Genomic DNA, 21,317 nt, shown 5'->3' with positions numbered 1-21,317 from the left:
TTTCTGTATAAATTTTAGAATTAGCTTGTCAGATATCTACAGGAAACACTGTTATTTGATTGGAATTACATTCAATTTACAGATGAATTTGGGGAGAATTGACATCTTAACAGTATTAAGTCTTCCAAACCGTGAACATGACATAACTCTGCCTGTATTTAGGTCTTTGACTTTTTTCTTGTTAGAGCTTTGTAGCTTTTTGTGTAGCGTATAAATTATGCTCATGTTTTTTAAGCTTTATACATAAGTATTTCTTTGGGTTTGGTGCTTAAATTCATTGTTAGTACATAAAATACAATTGATTTTTTGGATATTAACATTGTGTCCTACAACCTGGCCAAACTCACTTATTAAATCCCAGGAACTTTTTTGTAGATTCCTGGGGATTTTCTGCAGAGATAACTGTGCTGCCAGAAAATAATGACAGTTTTATTTCCAATCTGTATACTTTTACTTTTCCTTCTCTTTTTCACTGTGTAGGACTTCTAATAAAATGTTGAAGAGGAGTGATAAGAGCGAACTCCTTGCTTTATTCTTGATGTTCTCAGTTGTTTTTCTGTTTTTCACTTCCATTGATTTTTTGTTTTTATTATTTCTTCTTGCTTTGGATATAATTTACTCTTGTTTTTTAGTTTCTTAAGGTAGAAGTCATTGATTTCACTTTTCTTTTTTTTTATATAAGCATTTAATGCTCTTTCCCTCTAAAGCACTTGTTTTGACCATATCCTACACATTTTTATATAGTATTTTTATTTGCATTTGGTTCAAAGTATTTGTAATTTTCTCTCCGACTCATGGATTATCAAGAAGTTTGTTTAACCTCCAAATATTTGGTGATTTACTGGAAACTTTTCTGTTACTGATTTCTAGTTCTAGCACTGTTAAAGCACATACTTTGTGTGATTTCAGCTCTTTTAAATGTGTTGTTTTATTTTACAGCCTTGAATACAGTATTTTATATTTTACTAGCTTTATTGAACTGTAAGTGGCATACAGTAAACTGCACATATTTAAAGTGTATTACTTAATGAGTTTTGTCACACGTATGCATATGCGTGCATCAAGATAGTGAACGTGTTCATCATTCCCAAAAACTTCCCTGTGCCAGTGCTAATCTGCTTCCTAAGATTAGTTTGCATTTTCTACAGTTTTATCTAAATGAAATCATACAATATGCATTATTTTTTGTCTTCTTGTTATATTTTTTATTTATTTTTGAGACGGGGTCTTATTCTGTCACCGAGGCTGGAGTTCAGTGGCATGATCATGGCTCACTACAGCCTTCCCAGACTTTGTAGGCGCCACTCAACCTCCCACATCAGCCTCCCAAGTAGTTGGGGCCACTGGTGTGCATCACCACGCCTAGCTAATATTTATATTTTTGATAGGGACAGGGATTCGTCTCTCAAACTCCTGAGCTCAAGCAGTCCACCCACCTCAGCCTCCCAAAGTGCTGGAATTACAAGTGTGAGCCTCCATGCCCGGCCAGCCCCTTTTTGTCTTCTTTTAGTATGATTTTGAGATTCAACCATGCTGTTGAATCCATAGTTCATTCTCTTTTATTGCTAAATAATGTTATTTGTGTGGCTATGCCACATTTGTTTATCTGTTTACCTGGTGATGGACATTTTGCAGTCTGTAGCTGTCTTTTCATTCTCCAACAATATCTTTATATACATAAGGCTGCTGTGAATGTTCTTGTTCAAGTGTTTTTATGAACATACACTTTTTTTTCTCATGAGTAAAAATTTCTGAGTGGAATGCCTTGGTCATATGTCATGTATATATTTAGCTTTCTTTTTTTCTTTTTTTTTTGGTCAGGGGGTGGGACAATCCATGGAAATGCATTTAAGGAGCTGAGAAATTATTTTGTGATCTCACAGTACTGTAGGATAGATTCTCTTCTGCTACATTCTTGTCAACATTTAGTTTAGTGTTTTATAGAGTTTGGGTGTGTGTTGCCTCTAAATCTCATGCTGAAATGTAATCCCCAGTGTTGGAGGTGGGGCCTGGTGGAAGGTGACTGGATCATGGGGGCAGATCCTCCATGGCTTGGTGCTGAGTTCTCTCAAGATCTGGTTGTTTAAAAGTGTGTGGCACCTCCTCCAACCCCCTTGCTCCTGCCATGCCATATGAGATGCCTGCTCCCTTTCATCTTCCACCATGATTATAAGCTCCCTGAGTCCTCCCTAGAAGCTGAGTAGATGCCAGAGCCATGCTTCTTGTATAGCCTGCAGAACCCTGAGACAATTAAACCTCTTCATTATAAATTACCCATTCTCAGGTATTTCGTTATAGCAATGCAAGAACAGCCCAACATAGTCTTTTTAATTACAGTCCTTCTAATAAGTGTGCAGTGGTGTAATGTTATCATTATGGTTTTAATCTGCATTTTTCCTAATGGTTAGTGATGTTGAACATCTTTTCATGCTAATTTTTCATTTACATATCTTTTTTGGTGAGGTGTCTGTTCTAAATTTTTGCTCACTGTTTCTTGTTTTCTTATTGTTGAGTTTTGAGAATTATTTATAGATTCTGGATAAAAGTATCTGCTCTGCGAATATTTCTTCCAATTAGTAGTTTGTCTTTTCATCTTCCAATAGTTTTCAAAAACAAATTTTTAATTTCTATGAAGTCCAATTTGTCTTTTTGTTCTTTTAGGGATTGTGCTATTAATGTTATATCTAGTAATTCTTCCTAAGCTCAGGTCACAAGGATTTTTACATGTTTTCTTATAGAGTTTTATAGGTTTAGGTTTCATATTTTGAGTTAAACTTTCTATTAATATATGATTTATTATATGGATTGAAGGGTTTTTAAAAAATATATGGGCATTTAATTTTACCAGTTACATCTCTTTAAAAGACTGTCTTTACTGAATTGTCTTTCTTCCTTTGGTGGAAATCAGTTAATATAAGGGTCCATTTTTTGGCTCTGTCTCTTTTTTTTTATGTTTGTCTATCTTGATGTGAGTACCACACTGCTTTGAGTATTGTAGCTTTATAGTTATGTCTTGAAATTGGGTAGTGTTGGTTCTCCAACTTTGTATTCCCTTTTTCAGAGTTGTTTTGCTTTTGTAGGTTGTTTGGACTCCATGTGAATTTTAGAATCAGCCTTTCAGTTTCTACAAGTCCTGCTGGGAATTTAGTTTGGATTGCATTGAATCTGTGAATCAGTTTGGAGAAATTGGCCTCTTAAAAGTATTTCCTCTTCTGACACATGAATCAGTATTTCCCCCATTTACTTAAGTCTTTTATGTTTTTTTTCTGAGTGATATTTTGTAGATTTTAGTATATGTGCCTTTGTGTCTTAATATATCTTTTTTCATCTTTATAAGAACTTAGTTTTTTAATGCTATTTAAAATGGTATTTTTTTATTTTAATTTTTTATTTTTTGTTGATAGGGTATAGCTTTGCTAAACTCACCTGTTAGTTCCAGGAGTTTCTTTAAAGATTCTATTGAATTTTCTTCATAGACAAACATGTCATCTGCCCATCAAGACAGTGTTACTACTATACTTTTATTCTAATCAAGATGCTTTTTGTTACTTTTTCTTGCCTTACTGCACTGGCTAGAATCTCCAGAATAACATTGATTAGTAGTAGTGACAACATACTCTTGGCTTGTTCTTGATCTTAGAAGGAATGCATTCTGACTTTCATTATTAAGTGTTATGTTAATTGTAGGGTTTTTGTAGATGTCCTTTATCAGCTTGAGGAAGTTTTATTCTATTAGGTTGTGAGAGTGTTAATTAATATATATGTTTTGTTTTTTCTTTTGAGATAGGGACTCTGTTGCCCAGAGTGGAGTGCAGTGGTATGATCATGGGTCACTGCAGTCTGGATCTCCTGGGCTCAAGTGATCCTCCTACCTCAGCTTCCCAGGTAGCTGGGACTACAGACTCACATCACCATGCCTGGCCAATTTAAAACAAAGAATTTTTGTAGAAATGAGGTCTCTCTATGTTACTCCGGCTGGTCTTTAACTCCTGGGTTCGAGCAGTCCTCCAGTGTTGGCCTCCCAAAGTGCTGGGATTACAGGCATGAAACACTACATCTGGCCATCATTGTAATATTAATATAGGTTTCTTAGTTTTTTTCTTCTCTGAATTTTTTTTTAAAGATAATTGCTATTTAGTTTTTGAAACTGGCTCAGATACCTGTATTTCTCTCATTTAAGGTATTTTGTATACATACAAATAAATGGTAATCCAGCTCACTATATTTCTTTAGTTGAAGTTCTAGTTTACTTACATTTCTTCTGAATTTCTTTACTCTCAACTTCTAGTTATCCAATAAGTGTGACTTACTCTGGTTAGGGGATATAGTAGGGTTGAGAATCTAAATGGAAGAGGTGAATAGTAAAGTTTTCTTTTTAAGTTAGAATGCAACCTTGTAAGACTTAAAGAAATTCAATGGAAAGTGAACCTGGGGGAATCATAAGTAGAAAACTATATATGGGAGGAATATAAAATATCCTTATTCAGTTAGACTGATGTTATTAAAAGTTATCCAAAACTTTCAGAACTGATTTACTCTCTGTTTGGGATTGACCATTTATAATCAGTAACTCTGAGTCATAAAATGAGAAAGGAACTGAACATTTAGATGAAGAATAAGATAAAGAAAAATACCTATAACATACAACATATTACAGATATTAAAACAAGGCAGAACAAATTTGAAACTGTATTGAAATTCTAGTGAAGTGGGAATCCTGAAGAATTTCTGGTGAACAAGGAAAGATGAATGAAATGTGGTCTTGTAACTGCTGTTATTACTGATTAAAGATATAGAAAACCAATGCTATTTTTTTCTAGAATGCTATCCAATTTGCTTTATTTTGGTAAATATAACAAATATTCATATGGTCAATAATGGTCTTAATTTTTATTACCCTCTTTTTCTTGACTCTCATATGCTTTTATTACAGAGGTTTTTCAGGAACCCGATCTTGTGTAGGGGATGTTTATACTGTTCTAATGTACAATGATAGACTTAGCAATATAAAATACAACTTGGAGAAATTTTTGTCAAGTAAATTTAGAGAAGCAAACGACTTATGGCTTGTATTTAAATCATAAACATCTTATTTTTACATTTCATAAAAACTTTCACATCATATTTGATGTTAGACTTTTACACCTACTTAAATGTAATTTAAGATAGAAACACTTAGTTTATAATACCAGTTACTCTAAATTGCTAAATTCTTGATGTTTAACTTGAAAGATTTTGCTATAAAATGTAAAATATGTGTTGATATGCAATGAAGTAATGGACCACAAGGAACAAATAAAGAGAAAGATAATTATTGTATACCGGCAATTAGCAAGTCATATTACATACATTCTCTTTTAATTTAATCTTTATAACACCTTATGTGGAAATATCATGGTAACATCAGAAAGTTATTGAGTGCTTACTTACTATGTGCCAGGGATTTAATTAATCAATTTATTTGTACTGTATTCTTAAAAAATTACAAAAGCAGATATTCAGATTATTTTAAGGATGAGAAAACTGAGGCTCAGAAGTCAAGTAACCTGTTTGGGTCTCCCAGTTTACAAAGTTAAGCCAAACTGGAATTCCAATCTTACAACTCAAAATCTCATGCTTTTCTCACTATTCTAAAGAGATACAAAAATCAAGCTATTTTTTATTATTGAAATTTGACATTATATCTACCAGCAGCGAGATCGATTTTAGAGCTTTGGAAGGAATTTAAAAGATTTCATGAGTTAGGAAATTCAGGCCTATGGGCTGAACTAGGTTATGATTTACCTAATTTGTGCAGTTGATTGATAAATAGTAACAATATCCATGCATTGTTATATCATCTTTTGCAGTACTTTTAGTTTTTCGGCAGATTTATATTTATAAGTATTTTTTCCTAATATTTAAATAGATTTGTATTTCTTGAAAACACAAAGAGTAAAGGAAAAAAGCTGTAAAGCAGGTAAAGTGGGTATAGGAGAAAAATATACTTTTAAAGCAGATTTTATACAAAGTTAACAGTTGGACAACCAAGAGTTGATATATTGCTTTTGCTTCTGTTTAGCTTTTATAAAAACAAATGAAAGTCAACACCCTGTCTTTGAAAAGTTATTTATTAGGTTCCCACTCCCTAGCAAATAAGTTTTTATGACTTCTGCTTAAGTTATTTTTCCTCTGGTATTATATCATTTCTTGAAACTTGTGTGTTTACTTTTAGAGAGATTGGGAATGACATGTAATGAGTTAATGCAGCGAAGGTAGGACAGGAACTCTGAATGAAAGAATTGGGTTTTCTGTATCTAGCCCTAGGCATTTAATTTGGAGTTTCTGGCCCCTTCCTCACTTTCCTTCACTATTATAAGATACAGAATAATAAAATAGGTTTGACCTTTTTGAAGTCTTATTTCAGTCCCTTTACAAAAGGGATCTTACATAAAAGATTTCTCATAACTGGAGGAATACATTTACTGTTGTTCCATTTTAAAGAATGCTTTGGCCTTGAAACTTAAAAAATGGATTCTTATATAAATTACTGCTATTCTTATGAACACCAGTGGCAATTTGCTTTTAATTGAAATTAAACCATGTTACTAAGTTTTTGTCATAAAAGAAGATACTCGTAAAAGTGTAAATTTTGAGCCTTAAAAATGCAGAGGTAGCACTGGGACTTTAAAGATGTGCTAGAATCCTTAAAATGTGTTTTGTTCAACAGCTGGCTGACATTCATTTCCCTCTATTTAGAATATAGTATTGGTGTAGTGGTTTATAGAAAGATTTGCACCTATCTTCTGTGACCTGAGTTTTTAATGTCAGATACTGTATTTTTTCAATTCTAGGGTGTCCATTTGCTGTTTTTATAGATTCCACTTCTCTTTTGAAATTCTTTATTTTTTCATCCACCTTTCTATTCTCTTTTCTTGAACACATTAATCATAGTTTTAAAGTAAGTTGATTATTCAAAGCCGATAGTCTCGTTAGTGGCTTACATAACTTGCATATCTTAGATATGTTGTTTGTCTCAGGATAATATCTGTAAAAAAAATTCTGATTTACAAAAGTTTACTTTTACAAAGTCACAAATGGCCTTAAAATTAAGGACAAATGTATGTAAAATATAATTGAAATGAAACCATTAAGATTTTAAAGTGAAGGGAAGACGGGTGGATTCAGTGAAGTGACTGCATAAATCAAGAAGAGAAAGGCATAAAAGTAGACAAGAAAGAGAAGTAAACAGATTAAAATGATACTTAAAAGACAAAAACTGTCAGAATTTGGTGTACTAGGAAATAAAAAAGGTGAAGGGCAGAGGAGGAGGTGTATAAAGAATTATTATCTCTATTTGCCAGCTTTGTTTAGTAGATGTATATCAGGGCCATTCACTTATTTGTCTCAGGATATCATTTGTAAAATATCCATAACATATCTCTAAAAAAGTTCTTAAGAAAAATTCTTTTCCTATCTTTTCTTTTTTTTTTTTTTTGAGACAGAGTCTTCTCACTCTGTCACCTAGGCTAGAGTGCATTGGCACAGTCTCAGCTCACTGCAACCTCTGCCTCCTGGGTTCAAGCAATTTTCCCACCTCACCCTCCCAAGTACCTGGGGCTACAGGCACATACCACCACACCTGGCTAATTTTTGTATTTTTAGCAGAGTTTCACCATATTGACCAGGCTGGTCTCAAACTCCTGACCTCAAGTGATCCGCCCACTTTGACTTCCCAAAGTGCTGGGATTACAGACGTGAGCCAAGGTCCCTGGCCTATAAAAATTCTTTTTTTGTGATAATATTATAATAGTTCTGTAGCATGATGAAAATAACAGGAAGTTGAAGGTCATTTAATCCTGATTTCAAATCCTAGCTCCGGCATTTCCTAGTATATAGATTTGTGTTTCTTTACCTCTGTAAGCTTTAGTTTTCATATGTAAAAAAAAACATTAGACATAATTGTTTCTCCAGTTGTCTGTTATCATCAGCAGATGATTTTCTTTTACCCCTTTCTTTTCTTTTTAAAACAATTTTTTTTTTTGAGACAGGGTCTTACTCTGTTGCCTAGGGTGGAGTGCAGTGACATGCTTACTACAACCTTGACCTCCCAGGCTCAAGTGATCCTCCCACCTCAGCTTTCCAAGTAGCTGGGACCACAGGTGCACACCATCATGTCTGGCTGATTTTTGTATTTTTTGTAGAGATGGGTTTTCGCCATGTTGCCCAGGGTGGTCTTGAACTCCTAGGCTCAAGTGATCTGCCCTTCTCAGCATCTCAAAGTGCTGGGATCACAGGCCTGAGCTACTGCACCCGGCCTTTTACCCTTTTTCTACCTGTTGGTCCTAAGCACTGATTCTTCCTTTTGTAATTACATATATTTTTAAAAATTCCTGATAGCCGTACTTTTTATTTTATTAGCTTAGTGAAATTCCTTTGTCTTATGAACAGTTTTTCTAATATTCTGTGGTCAGTTGAAACTCTCTTTAATTATTTTTATATTTTTTGGATAATTTTTTTTTTTTAGCAATAGTGGTGACATATTTGCTGCCCAAGTTCAAGGAGACCCTTCCTGCACCCTGCCCCAACCCAAGCACATTTTCATTTTACTAGATTATTGAAACCAAAAATACCCTTTGAGACCCAGCAGAAAGATTGCCCAGTGGAAATGGGTCATACAGAAGGTGGGTCAGACAGGGACCTCAAAACTCAATTTTAGTTTTTAAAAATGTTACCAGTATTTTCTAAAATGTTATCCAAAGTTATTAGATAACACCCTTTATATTGTGCATGTTTTATACATGTTTCTTTTTTTCTGGAGAGAGAGAGAATCCCCATCTTTCATAATTCATAGCCAGTGTAACCTAAACAAATTAATAATCTCTCACTAGATCATAAACTTGATGAAATTCTATTTAAGATTAAGTCACTGCCCAGTACTAAGTTAAGAGGATATTTTTGATTCACAAAATGTTAGCGATCTTTTTAGCATATTTCCATCTAAAAATATTACTTTTAACAAATAGTTCATGATACTTCAGTGGGTGTTTTAATATGTCTAGATTATTTAAAAGTTAATGTTCATGTAAAAATTTTAAAAGGAGCTTTAATGTGAAGGAATGGAATTTGTTTAAAAATCCTTTTGAGAAATCATATTTTAGTTTATCTTTTTGGCGAATCTAGATTTTTCATGTAGCATAATACTGTGTGATAGTTATTTAATATTTTGCACATCAATGGAATGTAAAATTTCATATTAATCCAGATGAACAGAAGTGAATAATATAATTTCCTCTTAAGTTTTCTTATGTTAAAATAATGCATTTTAAGTTATATATGGTTTCTTCCTAATAACATAACCAAAAACATTGTTTTATTTAAATTCAGTTTACACAGATGTCTAAAGATAAATAGCATTCTTATTTGAAAAATACTTATAAAAACAAGATTATGAATACATTCAAAGCATTATTCTAGTTAAAGTTAATGCATTACAGATTAAAGAGTTTAAAATTAAAATTTGTTTTAAGTAGGAAATTGAACATTTGAAATTTTGCTTTCCCATTTTGTGATGGTATGAATAAATCTAATTCAAATACATTTTAATTGTAGATTTAAATAGATGAACTTTTATAAATAGTTATTAGTGAGATACTCTAGTTAAACATTTTCTTAGTATATCATAGTGTCTTTTTGTTCTAAAGACTGAGAACACTATTTCATTGGGAAATAGTAAGAGAAACTTTATTACAGTTTCTACACTTAACAGTTTTTCCTTTGGCTGTTAATACTCTAAAATTCATGAAATTTCCATTGGTTTTATTAGTAATGTCTAGAAAATCACTTCTTTGTAAAACCACATTTTCAAACAATTGATTGTCAATAAATGAGTCATTGGGAATTAGGCAACTCTTAAGTAATAGTGGTTGCAAAGTAGGAGATTAATACCTTAAAGATTTTCTAAATGGTTCTTTGCTGTCCTGGAAGACTTATTTATGTCTAATGGCACTTAATTTGTTTATGGGGAATAATATTAATAATTTATTCCTAAGAAAGTTACAGTATTTAGGAAAAATTACAAAAGTACCTAATAATTCAAATTTGAATTTTCAGGAAATCTTAGTTTTCTATTGCAGTAATTGGGTTTGTCTAGGTGTATATGTGTTTTGCTACTGTAAGCTTACTTTAGATGCTTCTTTGGAAGATATGTCTTATATGGGTATGTCTTATCTAATATTGTTGATTAATCATTACCTCATTAGCCATTTTGTGAATTACTGAGGCCCTTTTAGTTCTCTTTCCGTTTTCATGTTTTTGCTTATTTTCACAATTCTACCAAAAATCTAAAAAGGACCAAAGGCAATGTAAATAGAAGCCAAAATTTCTACTCTGTTACTACTACCAGTTGCTCAACTTAAATCTGTTTAATATCTATTTAGTAATTGAAATGATATTTTTTGAATCTCTTGTTAATTTTTTACTTTCACACAGCTGAATGGCTATATTAAAACTAGTTCACTGATGAGAAAAATATAACCACTAAGGTATGGGAATGAAGAAATGTGTGGGTCTTTTTTTTTTTTTTAAGAAAAAGTGTCATTTAAAGTGAACTGTCTGAGGGAGATGGGTAGGATCCAGAGGTTTGGAGCTGTCTACTTCAAGACCAGGTCAGTAATATGATACCACTCGCACAAAAAAGTTGTTTCGCTTGCATGGTGTGAGTTGGTGGTCTTGGTCCATTTAATTATTGATAAGAATACATGATAAAATTAGTTTTATGTTGATTATCTTTTGCAGAAGGACTGAGGATTCCATTGGTAGAGAACTACTAACCTGTCCCCTCACCCCCAGGGTGTGAGCAGTGAAAAGGATTAAGGCCCACTGTAGGGAAGCTTGCACTAAAGCCTGCACTGCCCTTTCCCCTGGTCTTTCAGCTAAATAGATTTTTAGTTCCCATGACTATCAATCTGGTGCTTTTCACAAGCACTAAATTCTCTTAGGAAAATTAAAGATGACTTGTTTTTTTTTTAGAAAGTAGCCTGGAATACTGAAAGATGGTGTTTTTTGGTACTGTGTTTCATGCTGACAGATCCCATACATATTATTTTTTTCTGACGTGTATTAATTTGCTTCAGCTTGTTTTGAATTTGGAATTGAAATAAAACATTTAAAAACCAAGGACGGGTTGTTATATTATTAGGTTTGCTTGTCCAGTTAGCAAGTATAGAGCTTGGCAGTGTTGAATCTTACATTTCATTAGAAATAGCTACTTGACAGCCTTGTGGACATAAACTCTAACTTTTCTCTAGATGACTACAGTTATAGTGTGCTTTCTTTTCAGGTTTAAAGCTTTTAAGTAGCTTTTATAAATGCTGAAGTGTCATTTTTTTTTTTTTTTTTTTTTTTTAGTATCTGCCAAATTGGTATTGTATTTAATCTTGAAAATATATTTTGATTTTCTTGACTAAAAATAATTGCAGAGTGTTAAACATTCTCAGTAGCTAAATCTTTTTTTTTTTTTTCATTTAATTTGAGCTTTTGTTGTTACTAACAAATAATTTGTGGCACAGTTTCTTTTCTTTTTTTTTTTAAATGACTGCTAGAATCTATATACTTGTCACCTTAGTGTGCTAGAAATGTTCCACTCAAATCAAGGGTTCCTTTCTGGTTTTGTATGTTCTCACCTGCTCCTCACTGTAAATCATTGAGATGTCAAGTGCAATGATTAATTAAGCTGCACGTGCAAGTGCTTTTTTTTTCACCTGTCAAGCAGGAAAGAAGTCTTATAGCAAGATTAGATGGTGCTAATTCGCAGCTTTTACTTCAGACTGTGAAGTGTGTAGAAATATTTTATATTTATATGCTTATTCAGATGTGGCATATCAGAGCTTGTTTGTTTTAGAATTCTTAAATATTGTAAGATACAATTATTATACCAAACCCTATCATTAAACTCCTAATTATAGGCAAAGAAGAAATTCAGAATTCCTACATCAATATTTTGGAAGTTAAGATTTATACTTTGTAATTATCTTTTATTCAAAAGCTAGTAGTTGATTTAAGTTAAATATTTTTATTTTTAAGTTTTAAAATTGTATATGTATGTGTGTGCCTATATATCATAACGAGATCTATTCTTATAGTATGGGTTTAAATTTCTGATGAAATGATGATGGTAACTACATTTTCTTCTTTCAGTAATAAATATTTACAGAATGTAGTGTTAAGCTTTTGAGTAGTATTTTATACATTAATATAAAACAATGGACTAGGAAATCTTGTTCCACTCTAGTTCTTTCATCATCCACCACCCCCAAAATCATCAGCAAAAGTAAAACCTCAAATTGTGTACTAATCTTAATCTATTATTAAAAGGCCCTAGAAAGAAAGATTACAAGGTAGATTCAGGTTTTGAATTGGTTTTGCCATTGGTTTAGCAGCGGGTGGGCAGGCAGATGCCTGCTCAGAGTAGAACCTATTGCCATTTTTCACCATTGATAGAGTAGCCTTTCAGAGTCAATGAGCTCTGTCAATGTGAGCTTGTCAAGGCTACAACTTCATAGACCTGAGAGGCGGTTTGAGAGGTCAGCCCTTTTCAGGTTCGCTGTGATGCAAATGAACTTTAATGCTTAAACAACTATTGGAATTTTTATGTCTGCTCCTTGTTCTTTTTTCTTCACAAAGTCATTGACGAGACATTCAGTGCTTTTTAAATTGGAAGTTGCATTGTGCTAAAGACCTAGTACAGATTTACGGAGGGCTGAAAGCAGTTAGATCATGTTCTTTTCATGGTGCGATTAGAATCAAATCGATTTCCCTACAGCCTTCAGCATTCAGATGGCAATTTTAACAAAGCTTGGGGGCTAGACAAGGGACAAAACGACCGAACTGAATGTTAATTACACTCTGCAGCCTTATTTTCTTTTGATTTGGGGCTGACTGGCAACTAAATTAACAAAAAGTGTGACCATAACTGCTGCCCTATTTTCATTTAAAAGGAGAGCTGCCTCTAAAAGGCTATCTTTACAAAGAAACAAGTGAGGTCTGCTGATCATTGTTAACAAGGGCACATTTTTTTTTCTTTAAAATTCTTGCCAAAAAGACTCTTCAAAGAAAGTAATGTAATAAATTAGTCATTGGCATATTATTACCTAGAGAAGTAGTTGATTTTCTGATTTTTATGACATAAGCTTAGAAAATGTAAGGCAGTAGCCGTAATTCATTGGTAGTTATGAATTATAATTGGCACTTTATGTGACTTTGGTGTGTCTTTAGCATGTTTAATATGCTAAAAGGTAACGTAACTAGATTACAGTGGATACTTTAAATAAATACTAAAATTTTATTCTGTAACATTAAACTGTTCAAACCCAGCTTCATCCTAACAGTTTTTCACCTAGCTAGTCCTTGCTTAACACGTAAATTTTCATATCTGATCACTAATACTTACTTATAATTATACTACATTAATAGTGGTAAGATGTTTTTTTCTTTCCCTTGCAAGAAAGGTGCAGCTGAACCAAGTTGCAATTGATCCTGGTGGCTACACTGTCATTTTTGCACGTGCAGCTGTGTCAGTCTCATCCTAACACCTGGCACCATGAATTACCGTCTTTTATTCATACTCCCAAGCCAGAAACATTTTTTGCAGGATAGCATATCTTGCAACAGTCAAGTGAAGTAAATTCTCAGTTGATTTCCTGAAACAATAATATTAAATTAAGAGTTTGGTTTTACTATGAGATGACACTTTTATGTTGGTTTAAATAAAATTTTTGCCTTCTATCTGTAGAATAATCAGTAAGCTGGCTTTTAAATATGGACATTATTTTAAGCATGATGTGAAAGTTTGATTTTTTTAACTCATTGATTTTTAAATATTAACCTCCAATTTTTTTGTTTTGGAACTTACTGAAAGGCCCTTTGCATTTTGTTAACTAATATTTACTTTTGTTTTAAAATATGTATTAAGGAACTTTTGTTACCATTTAAGTATTGGAAACATATTTTTGAAACAAGTGGGGATTTAAATTGATTTGGCAGATGATATTAGCTTTTTAAACCTTGATAGTTTTAAATCAGAGGCTAGTAAAAAAGATTCATATGATAAAAATAAAGCCATATCTTTTTTAAGAAAGAATACTCTTCGTGTTTTGGTTACCATTTAGTGCTTAGAACATTGATAGTGATACACACCACACTATGCTCAGTCACTGTCTTATACCTCTTCCCTTTTCCCAGAAAAAAAGCAGCTGCAAAACAAAGTTTTCTAAAACCAGTCAAGAGTAAACTTTTTTCTCATTTGTCTTCCAGACACGAAGATCGATTGAGAAGTTATTAGAATGGGAAAACAATAGGTTATACCACAAGGTGAGTACCACAGGGAGCAGCTTCGTACTGTTGGGGTCTGAATTGCACAGTATGGAAACAGATGCTTTTGTTGAACTAAAAATATGAAAGGTGGACAAATGGGTTAGTCTGTGTGCTGCAATAAAATAGAGCTCATTTTTCTTCTTTTACTCTCCTTCTTGTCTAGCTGTGCTTGCATTGGAGACTGAGCAAAAGGAAATGTGAAACGAATAACATGATGGAATATGTAAGTTAAAGGGCTGTTTTGTGAGTTTCTCTATTAAATGATCATTTATTTTGCTTCTGATCTTATTCTTTCCATGATTATTAATCAGCAAAGGTGTCAGGAGCTTAATCTCTTGAGTGCAAGGATTTTCTACGGTTCACAGATGCATGGTTTCATGTGCAAGACTGATTTATAAAGTTATGAATGACTTGAAAACAAGGCTTCACTGTGTTCTGAAAAATAATAAATTAATTGCCAAGATAAAATAGCCTGAACATGTGTTGATGGAGTGTGAAATTTTAGATGCTGTATGAAGAATAACCACAACTTTGGTTACGCAGCAAGTCAGATATGGCTTTTTTATATAATGCTAATCAAGTTTCCCAGTATGGAAGAAAACCTTTCAGCCAAGCCATTGGAGCTTAAGAAACCTTTAGCCTTTATAGATTTTAACTGCCCATACCTCAGTGGCCTTTAAAGAAGTGTTATTAGAATATTGCTTTGTAAAAATTATCTTAAAAATAAGCAGGAGATGAGACGTTTGATCATCTTGTGTTTACTTGTTAAAAAATATCTAATTTGGCATATATATACAATGAATTTTAGAATTTATTCAGCATGGGATTTAATTACTGATCTCATGATTTACTTGAACAGTTTTTCTCCTTTTGAAATTTTCAGAATTCTCTAGAAAATTAAGAATTTTAATTCTCTTTTGAGCCTGGGTGTTTTATTTTCAATATGGGCAGGTTGTTACTTTAAAAGAAAAAGATCTAAGGAAAAGTTAATTGTTGAAAATAAAACTCAGAGCCTTTGTGAAGTACCTGTTACAACATTTCTGAGGAATTTTGTCTATTCTTTAAAACAATATAGACATCATAGATGTGTGTGTGTGTGTGTGTGTGTGTGTGTGTGTGTGTGTGTAAAATGTTGATTAAAACAGTGTTTAAATAGTTGTAAATTATCATAAAATCATTTTTCTCTGTTAGCATTTTCCTGTTCTTTCATTATCACACAGTCAAATGCCATTTCTATCCTTGAACATAAATAATATTTATAAAATGTCTTAGACTAGCTTTATTCAATGAACCAAATAATGTAGATTTTGTCTTTACTATATCAAATGTTAATTTATGATGATAAGAAAAACACTTGATACTTCTTTAGAATCATAGCACATTTGAGTAATTTATTTTGAGTTGAGAATACTAGTCTTGTATTTTTCACCTTAAAAAGAAGGTTTGTGTATATATTTTGGGAAGAGAAATGGATAGTTCGGAGATGTAAAGGATTTAGTGAAGAAAATATTTACTGCATATATAAATACAAACACTAAGCTTAAAACTGAGGTATTAATTTTTTCATGCATTTCTAAGTTTACTTTGGAAAGGAAAACATAAAAGTTATCCCAATGCTATGATTTCCAGATCGAGCCATGTAACTATAATTTATTCATGAAATTAGTAACCTTCCAAAATATTCTGAACTAAATGCTTTGTTTGTAAAATAGTTTCCTTGAATTTTTAGATAATTAAGCACTTCTACTAAAGCCATTATATTACTTTCACGTCATCATAGGAGATATCCAGAAGAGTAGTAAAGATAAAATAAATATTTAAATTGCTAGGAAAAAGCTGGATGTAGTGGGCATGCCAGTAGTCCCAGCTACTGGGGAGGCTGAGGCAGCAGGATCACTTGCGCTCAGGAGTACAAAGACAATCTGGGTAATATAGCAATACCCCCCACTTAAAAAAAAAAATCCTGGGAAAAAAAATGTGTGTTTCACTAGATTTTCTCAGAGTATGTATATTTGTGACAGTTGAAAGTAAGAATAACCTAGCTTAAAATATTCATGAAAATGAATTTTAAAAGTTAAACTAGCAAATAAAATTCATTTTATCTAATGAATTTGGGCCTTTTTAACCGTGTGTTCCTCTTTTCCCTCAACTTTTCTGTTATCTACAGAAATTTCATTTTGTTAAAATAATTATCCTTGTTTATAATTTGAACATTGGAGATACCAAAAAAAAAAAAAAAAAAAAGAAAAACACGTTGGTGCTAACTTTTCTTTGTTCATGTATGGTGAAGACGGATGATTTAGAAGAAATGAAACAAGTGGCAGTCTCTATGTGTGGCTTCTGAAGGAAAAATTTGTAGGATATATTATTTTTAAACTAATAATAATTTAAATGTAGGCAAAGATAGCCTTTATATTATGTTATATATTAATAGTATATACTGTAAAGTGTGGGGATGCCCATGCCTGGGGACTAAAATTATAAAGACCACTTGATTGAGGACATATTTGAAATACAAAAGAATTTACTTAATGTTGACTCTTCAGTAGTTTTAACATTTAATTGTCAAATTTTAGAGCTGCAAATAATCTTGTCATCTAGTCCGATGCCTTTATTTTATAGATAAGAAACCTGAGAAACAAGGAAATCTAGCTCAAATGAAGAAGCTAATTGGGAGAAAGTATTTTAACAGGGAGCTAGTGAATATTTTGCAGGCAAATCACAGGTCAGGAGAGTGGCAGATGTGACAGCTAAGGCTTAGTATAGGATAACTAGAATAGGACAGGAATATTTTTGACCTAGGTATAGAAGTGTACCTTCTTTATTGAGGCAGATCAAAAGCCAGGAGAACTGAAGAGTGAAAAAAGATTTCTGGCCCAAACAGCTAATTTGTAGAAGTATTCAAATCTAGAGGTCATATAAAGACATAGTTTCTGAAAAAGAATGATGAGTTTACTAGACTTAGAAACTTTTAAAATCAAATAATTTTTAAATCACCATCTATTCCATACAAATTTGGAGCAAAGAATGAGTTGATTGTAATTTAAGACGATTCAAATTTGGAAAAATTAGCTCTGGTCACCTTGTGTAATTCTGTGTTACCATGTTTTGTTTTTGTTGGTTTTCCTTTAGTTTCTTATTAAAAGGTCTTTTGGAGCAGATTTTAGTCTTTAATTTTGCTAACCTAAGAAGGAATGGACTTTAAAAAAAAAATTAAGAGATAAGGGACATTTTATTTAAAGGTACTGCATATTCTGGTAGCATAAAATGAGAGCAACTCTAGAACTTAGAGAAGACTCGTGTAATTGGGTTGATTAAAAAGGAGGAAGCCTGAAGAAAAATGTTGGGTCAGCTGCAGTCACATAGGGCTGTAAAAAGGGTAAGGCTTTGGAGTCTTTCATTCAAACACTGATTCCACAGTCATGTTACAGCTTGTCTGGATCATCAGTTTTCCTCATCTGTAAAATAGGGATGATAATACTTGCCCCATAGAAAACTTGTTGGGTTGAAAGAGACCCAATATGGTATGGAACACCTGGTATACAGTTAGTTCTAAATAAATGCTAGCCCCTTTTCTCATGAGTGCAAGGGAGCATGCATGTATGCATGTTTGCTTCTCCAGTGTGCCAGGGGCACCATTTATATCACCCTTCTCAGACTCTGGTGATTTTACTTGATTATTTGTCTTCCTTTTCATACAGTATTTTGTATAATTGATAAAGGTCAGAAATAAAAATTATCAGTGATGGAACTCTGCATTACCAGATAAAGATCTGTTTTAGTAATCCAAAGTTGCAGTTTTAAAATGTGAATGGATTTTGAAAAAAATTGTGATAGAATGTAACCAAAATTTAACGAAAAAAATTTGTTTAAATCTTTTAAAAACTTTTTTTTCTCCTTTTACAGGTCATCCTCATAGAATTTTTACCAAAGACACCGATTTTTCGACCAGATTAGCATTTACTTTATTTATAGAGACTTTCCAAGTATGTTGTCTTTCCAATGGTGCCTTGCTTGGTGCTCTCCTGGTGGTGACATAACATTGGTTCTACAGAATCGTGTGGTGTTGTTTTTTTTTTTTTTAAATAACCGCATGTTCTAAGTGTGCATTTTTGTCGATCTTTGCAACAGTTATTTCATACAGATGTTTAATACTTAAGTTATTGTGCTCTTTTCTGTTATGTATTCTGATTTTCAAGGATTACTTTTTTGTATTATCAAAAAAATACATTTGGACTTAGCATAAAAAGTGGCCAGCCTTTTTTATTTTATCACCAAGGTACACACAGTCCTTTATTTATAAATTCCTTAACAGAGAAAAACACCTTTTTAAGGCTCAACTTATCTATTCTAGCAAGCACACTTTTTGTATTATTTTTTCTTTTAAAATTTGATAAGTCATTATTTTAAAATAGTAAGTTTTCTTTAATACCCTTTTGGAACCTGACATACCCTTTCTCATACAATTGCTAATGCTCTGTTTATGGCAGATAATCTGTAACAAAGTGCAAAGACCTATTAAAAAGTTTTAAAAGTATTTCTGTCTTCAAAGGTAGTAAGACAGGATTAAATTTTTACTAGAATAGACAAATCAGTGAATGGTATGCATGTATCTAGTGGTTACTAGAACTCAGGATCACAAAATATGGTAGCATCACAATCTGTGTATATTTTTGATCAAGATGATAATGGCCTTACTTGGGTTATTTTTATTGTTTATCAAATCTTATATACAAAAGAGTGGAAGTATTCCTTTACAGAATTTCTAAGGAAAATATTTCTTCTAACCTATCAATTATAGAATGGATATATGTTTCTGAAAAGTTTTTGAAAGAAAGCAAAAGTCCTAGAACTAAAAGTAAGCTGGTATTTAATTTCCCAGTGATATTTAGAACAGATTGTTAATAAGAAATGGAGGGTACATTTAATACTGTTTTTATCCACCAGTTCACTTTCAGTACAGTTATGTATACTTGTTTTGATTGAGAGTGTGACGTAGAAGTTAAATCAGATTAGCTTGTTTCTTTTAAATATACATATACACACATATATTTTTTTCTCCTTTTCATTGTGCATATCTCTGCATTTTTAAACTTCTAGATTTGTGAATGACCTATGTGTAAATTTTTTTTATAAACCTGAAATTATACAAATTTTAATGTATGTCAAGAACTTGTTCCATACAACTGTGGTATCGAGCAATAATGTCAATAACTTTTGGAATTATATAAACTATGCTTAATAATTTGTATTGAGAATTGGTACCACTATATAATACTTTTTTCCCTTGTATTAAATATTTTAAATAACAGTTTCATTAATTTATATACCTGTATTTTTAAAAGTATTTCTTTGTACTTCTTCAAAGTACTGTAATCCTATATAAATTTGAATAGTTAAATGCCAGTATCTCATGTCCTATATCCTGTATTGGATATTAGGAGCTATCTTAAAAACTAGGATTTAATATTTTTTTTTTGTTTGAGAATTATTTGTTTTCCTTGCCCCCCAAATAACAGAAACTTGAATTTGTAGAACAGTTTTCCTGAAGAGCTCAAAGTGCAAAGAATTCAAATACTTATTTTATTTAACTTGTGTCTAGGGTGTGTTCTACCACCTTAAAGTAGTGCAATTAAAAATAATGCCATCTAGAAACTCCAGTAATCCTCTGTGGTTTCAGTGTGAAAATATTGTGTCTTCATACAATGCTAAATCTGCCTCAGGATTCAGAAAGAGCAGAAAAAAATAATGACTGTGTAGACTATGCAACACAGTATTCCCTGTATAAAGTTGTGTAAATCCATAGAGCACCATATTGACCAGCTTTATAAGAAGAACTTAACTATTTACCTAATTTATTCTCCTATTACTAGTCTGTGGATTATAATTTTAAAATTTCTATATTCCCTTAGGAATATTTTAACTGTAAGATACTTTTCATAGTTGATGATATTAAGTATAGAATTTTTAAAAGCTTTTCTGATTTTATTCAGAGATGTGCCATTTGCTTAAAGATTCCGTAGAAACTTGCACTTCCAATGTACATATATAGAAAAGAACTGTGAATACTTAATATGTGGTGTTATCATAAGCCAATTATACCTTGGGCAGTTAGATTTTCATGGTTGGATTTTAATTAGTAGCCTATAGTATAACTCTATCCTTTCTTGAATCATGAATTTAAGTGCCCACGTTACTGGATATTAGAGATGCCCATGTTAAGTAAACATCTGTCTAAGGAAATATTTGAAGTGATGATTGTTCTTCAGCTCATGTTTCTGACTTAAAGTTTGTGGGACATAAACCATAGAGCTAAACTGGCTAGGAAAAAATATTATTGGCAGAAAATTTAGTATATGGATTTTACATAGTCTAAGTAAATAACTTATGGTCTTTTAAAAATACATTACTGGTATTTTACAATCAGTCATCATTTCTGTTTAGAAACATTCTTTTCTCAAAAAATGTACGTTGCCAACCCTGTTATACTTTAATATATAACTTTGGCCATCTGGGTTAAAATGATACTCCAAAGCCTAATGACTATAGTAACACTGATGTGACACAGTTAGCTTCTAAGGTAGATATTGGCCCTCAGTTACATTAAGATCACCTTACCTATCTAAAATGATCATCAGATGCTTTATTAAGACTCTTTAATGACTAGGTTTCATTTATTTAAAACATAAACATGTAATTTTGCCCTAAAATTAACAAAATAAATTCAACAAAGCCTTGAATACTAGTAAACGATTTTCTTATTATTATTAAACTAGTTTTGTAATTGAATAAGTTTAAGTCAGGAAGAATCCAGCTTTCCCCAACGTTGTGTCTTCAGTGTTATTTTTTCAGTGTTAGAGAGCTTCTGGTTGTTTTTTTAGATTAATAGATTCAGGCCAACCGTAAAAATCTTTGACAATATTCTATCTCTATCTTTGGATGTAAAAGGACATTAAATAGTAATA

At 32.1% G+C, this 21,317-nt stretch overlaps 1 protein-coding gene across 2 annotated transcripts in view; it reads left to right on the top strand.

Moving 5' to 3' along the window:
* The window catches only part of CHIC2 (cysteine rich hydrophobic domain 2), a 41,592-nt gene extending 20,500 nt beyond the window's left edge, over positions 1-21,092 (top strand). For both annotated transcript variants that reach the window (XM_032274218.1, XM_032274217.1), the window contains exons 4-6: positions 14,293-14,349; positions 14,516-14,575; positions 18,259-21,092. In XM_032274218.1, the coding sequence (XP_032130109.1) occupies positions 14,293-14,349; positions 14,516-14,575; positions 18,259-18,309 (168 nt within the window). In that variant the 3' untranslated portion in view covers positions 18,310-21,092. The remainder of the gene's footprint in view (positions 1-14,292; positions 14,350-14,515; positions 14,576-18,258) is intronic.
* Positions 21,093-21,317: the final 225 nt, after the last annotated feature.

Source organism: Sapajus apella, unplaced genomic scaffold, assembly GCF_009761245.1.
Source record: "Sapajus apella isolate SASKATOON/1434 unplaced genomic scaffold, GSC_monkey_1.0 scaffold5, whole genome shotgun sequence".
Classification (NCBI taxonomy): domain Eukaryota; kingdom Metazoa; phylum Chordata; class Mammalia; order Primates; family Cebidae; genus Sapajus; species Sapajus apella.
The sequence above is the reverse complement of the archived record's forward strand: the minus strand, read 5'-3'. Positions and strand labels throughout refer to the sequence as shown.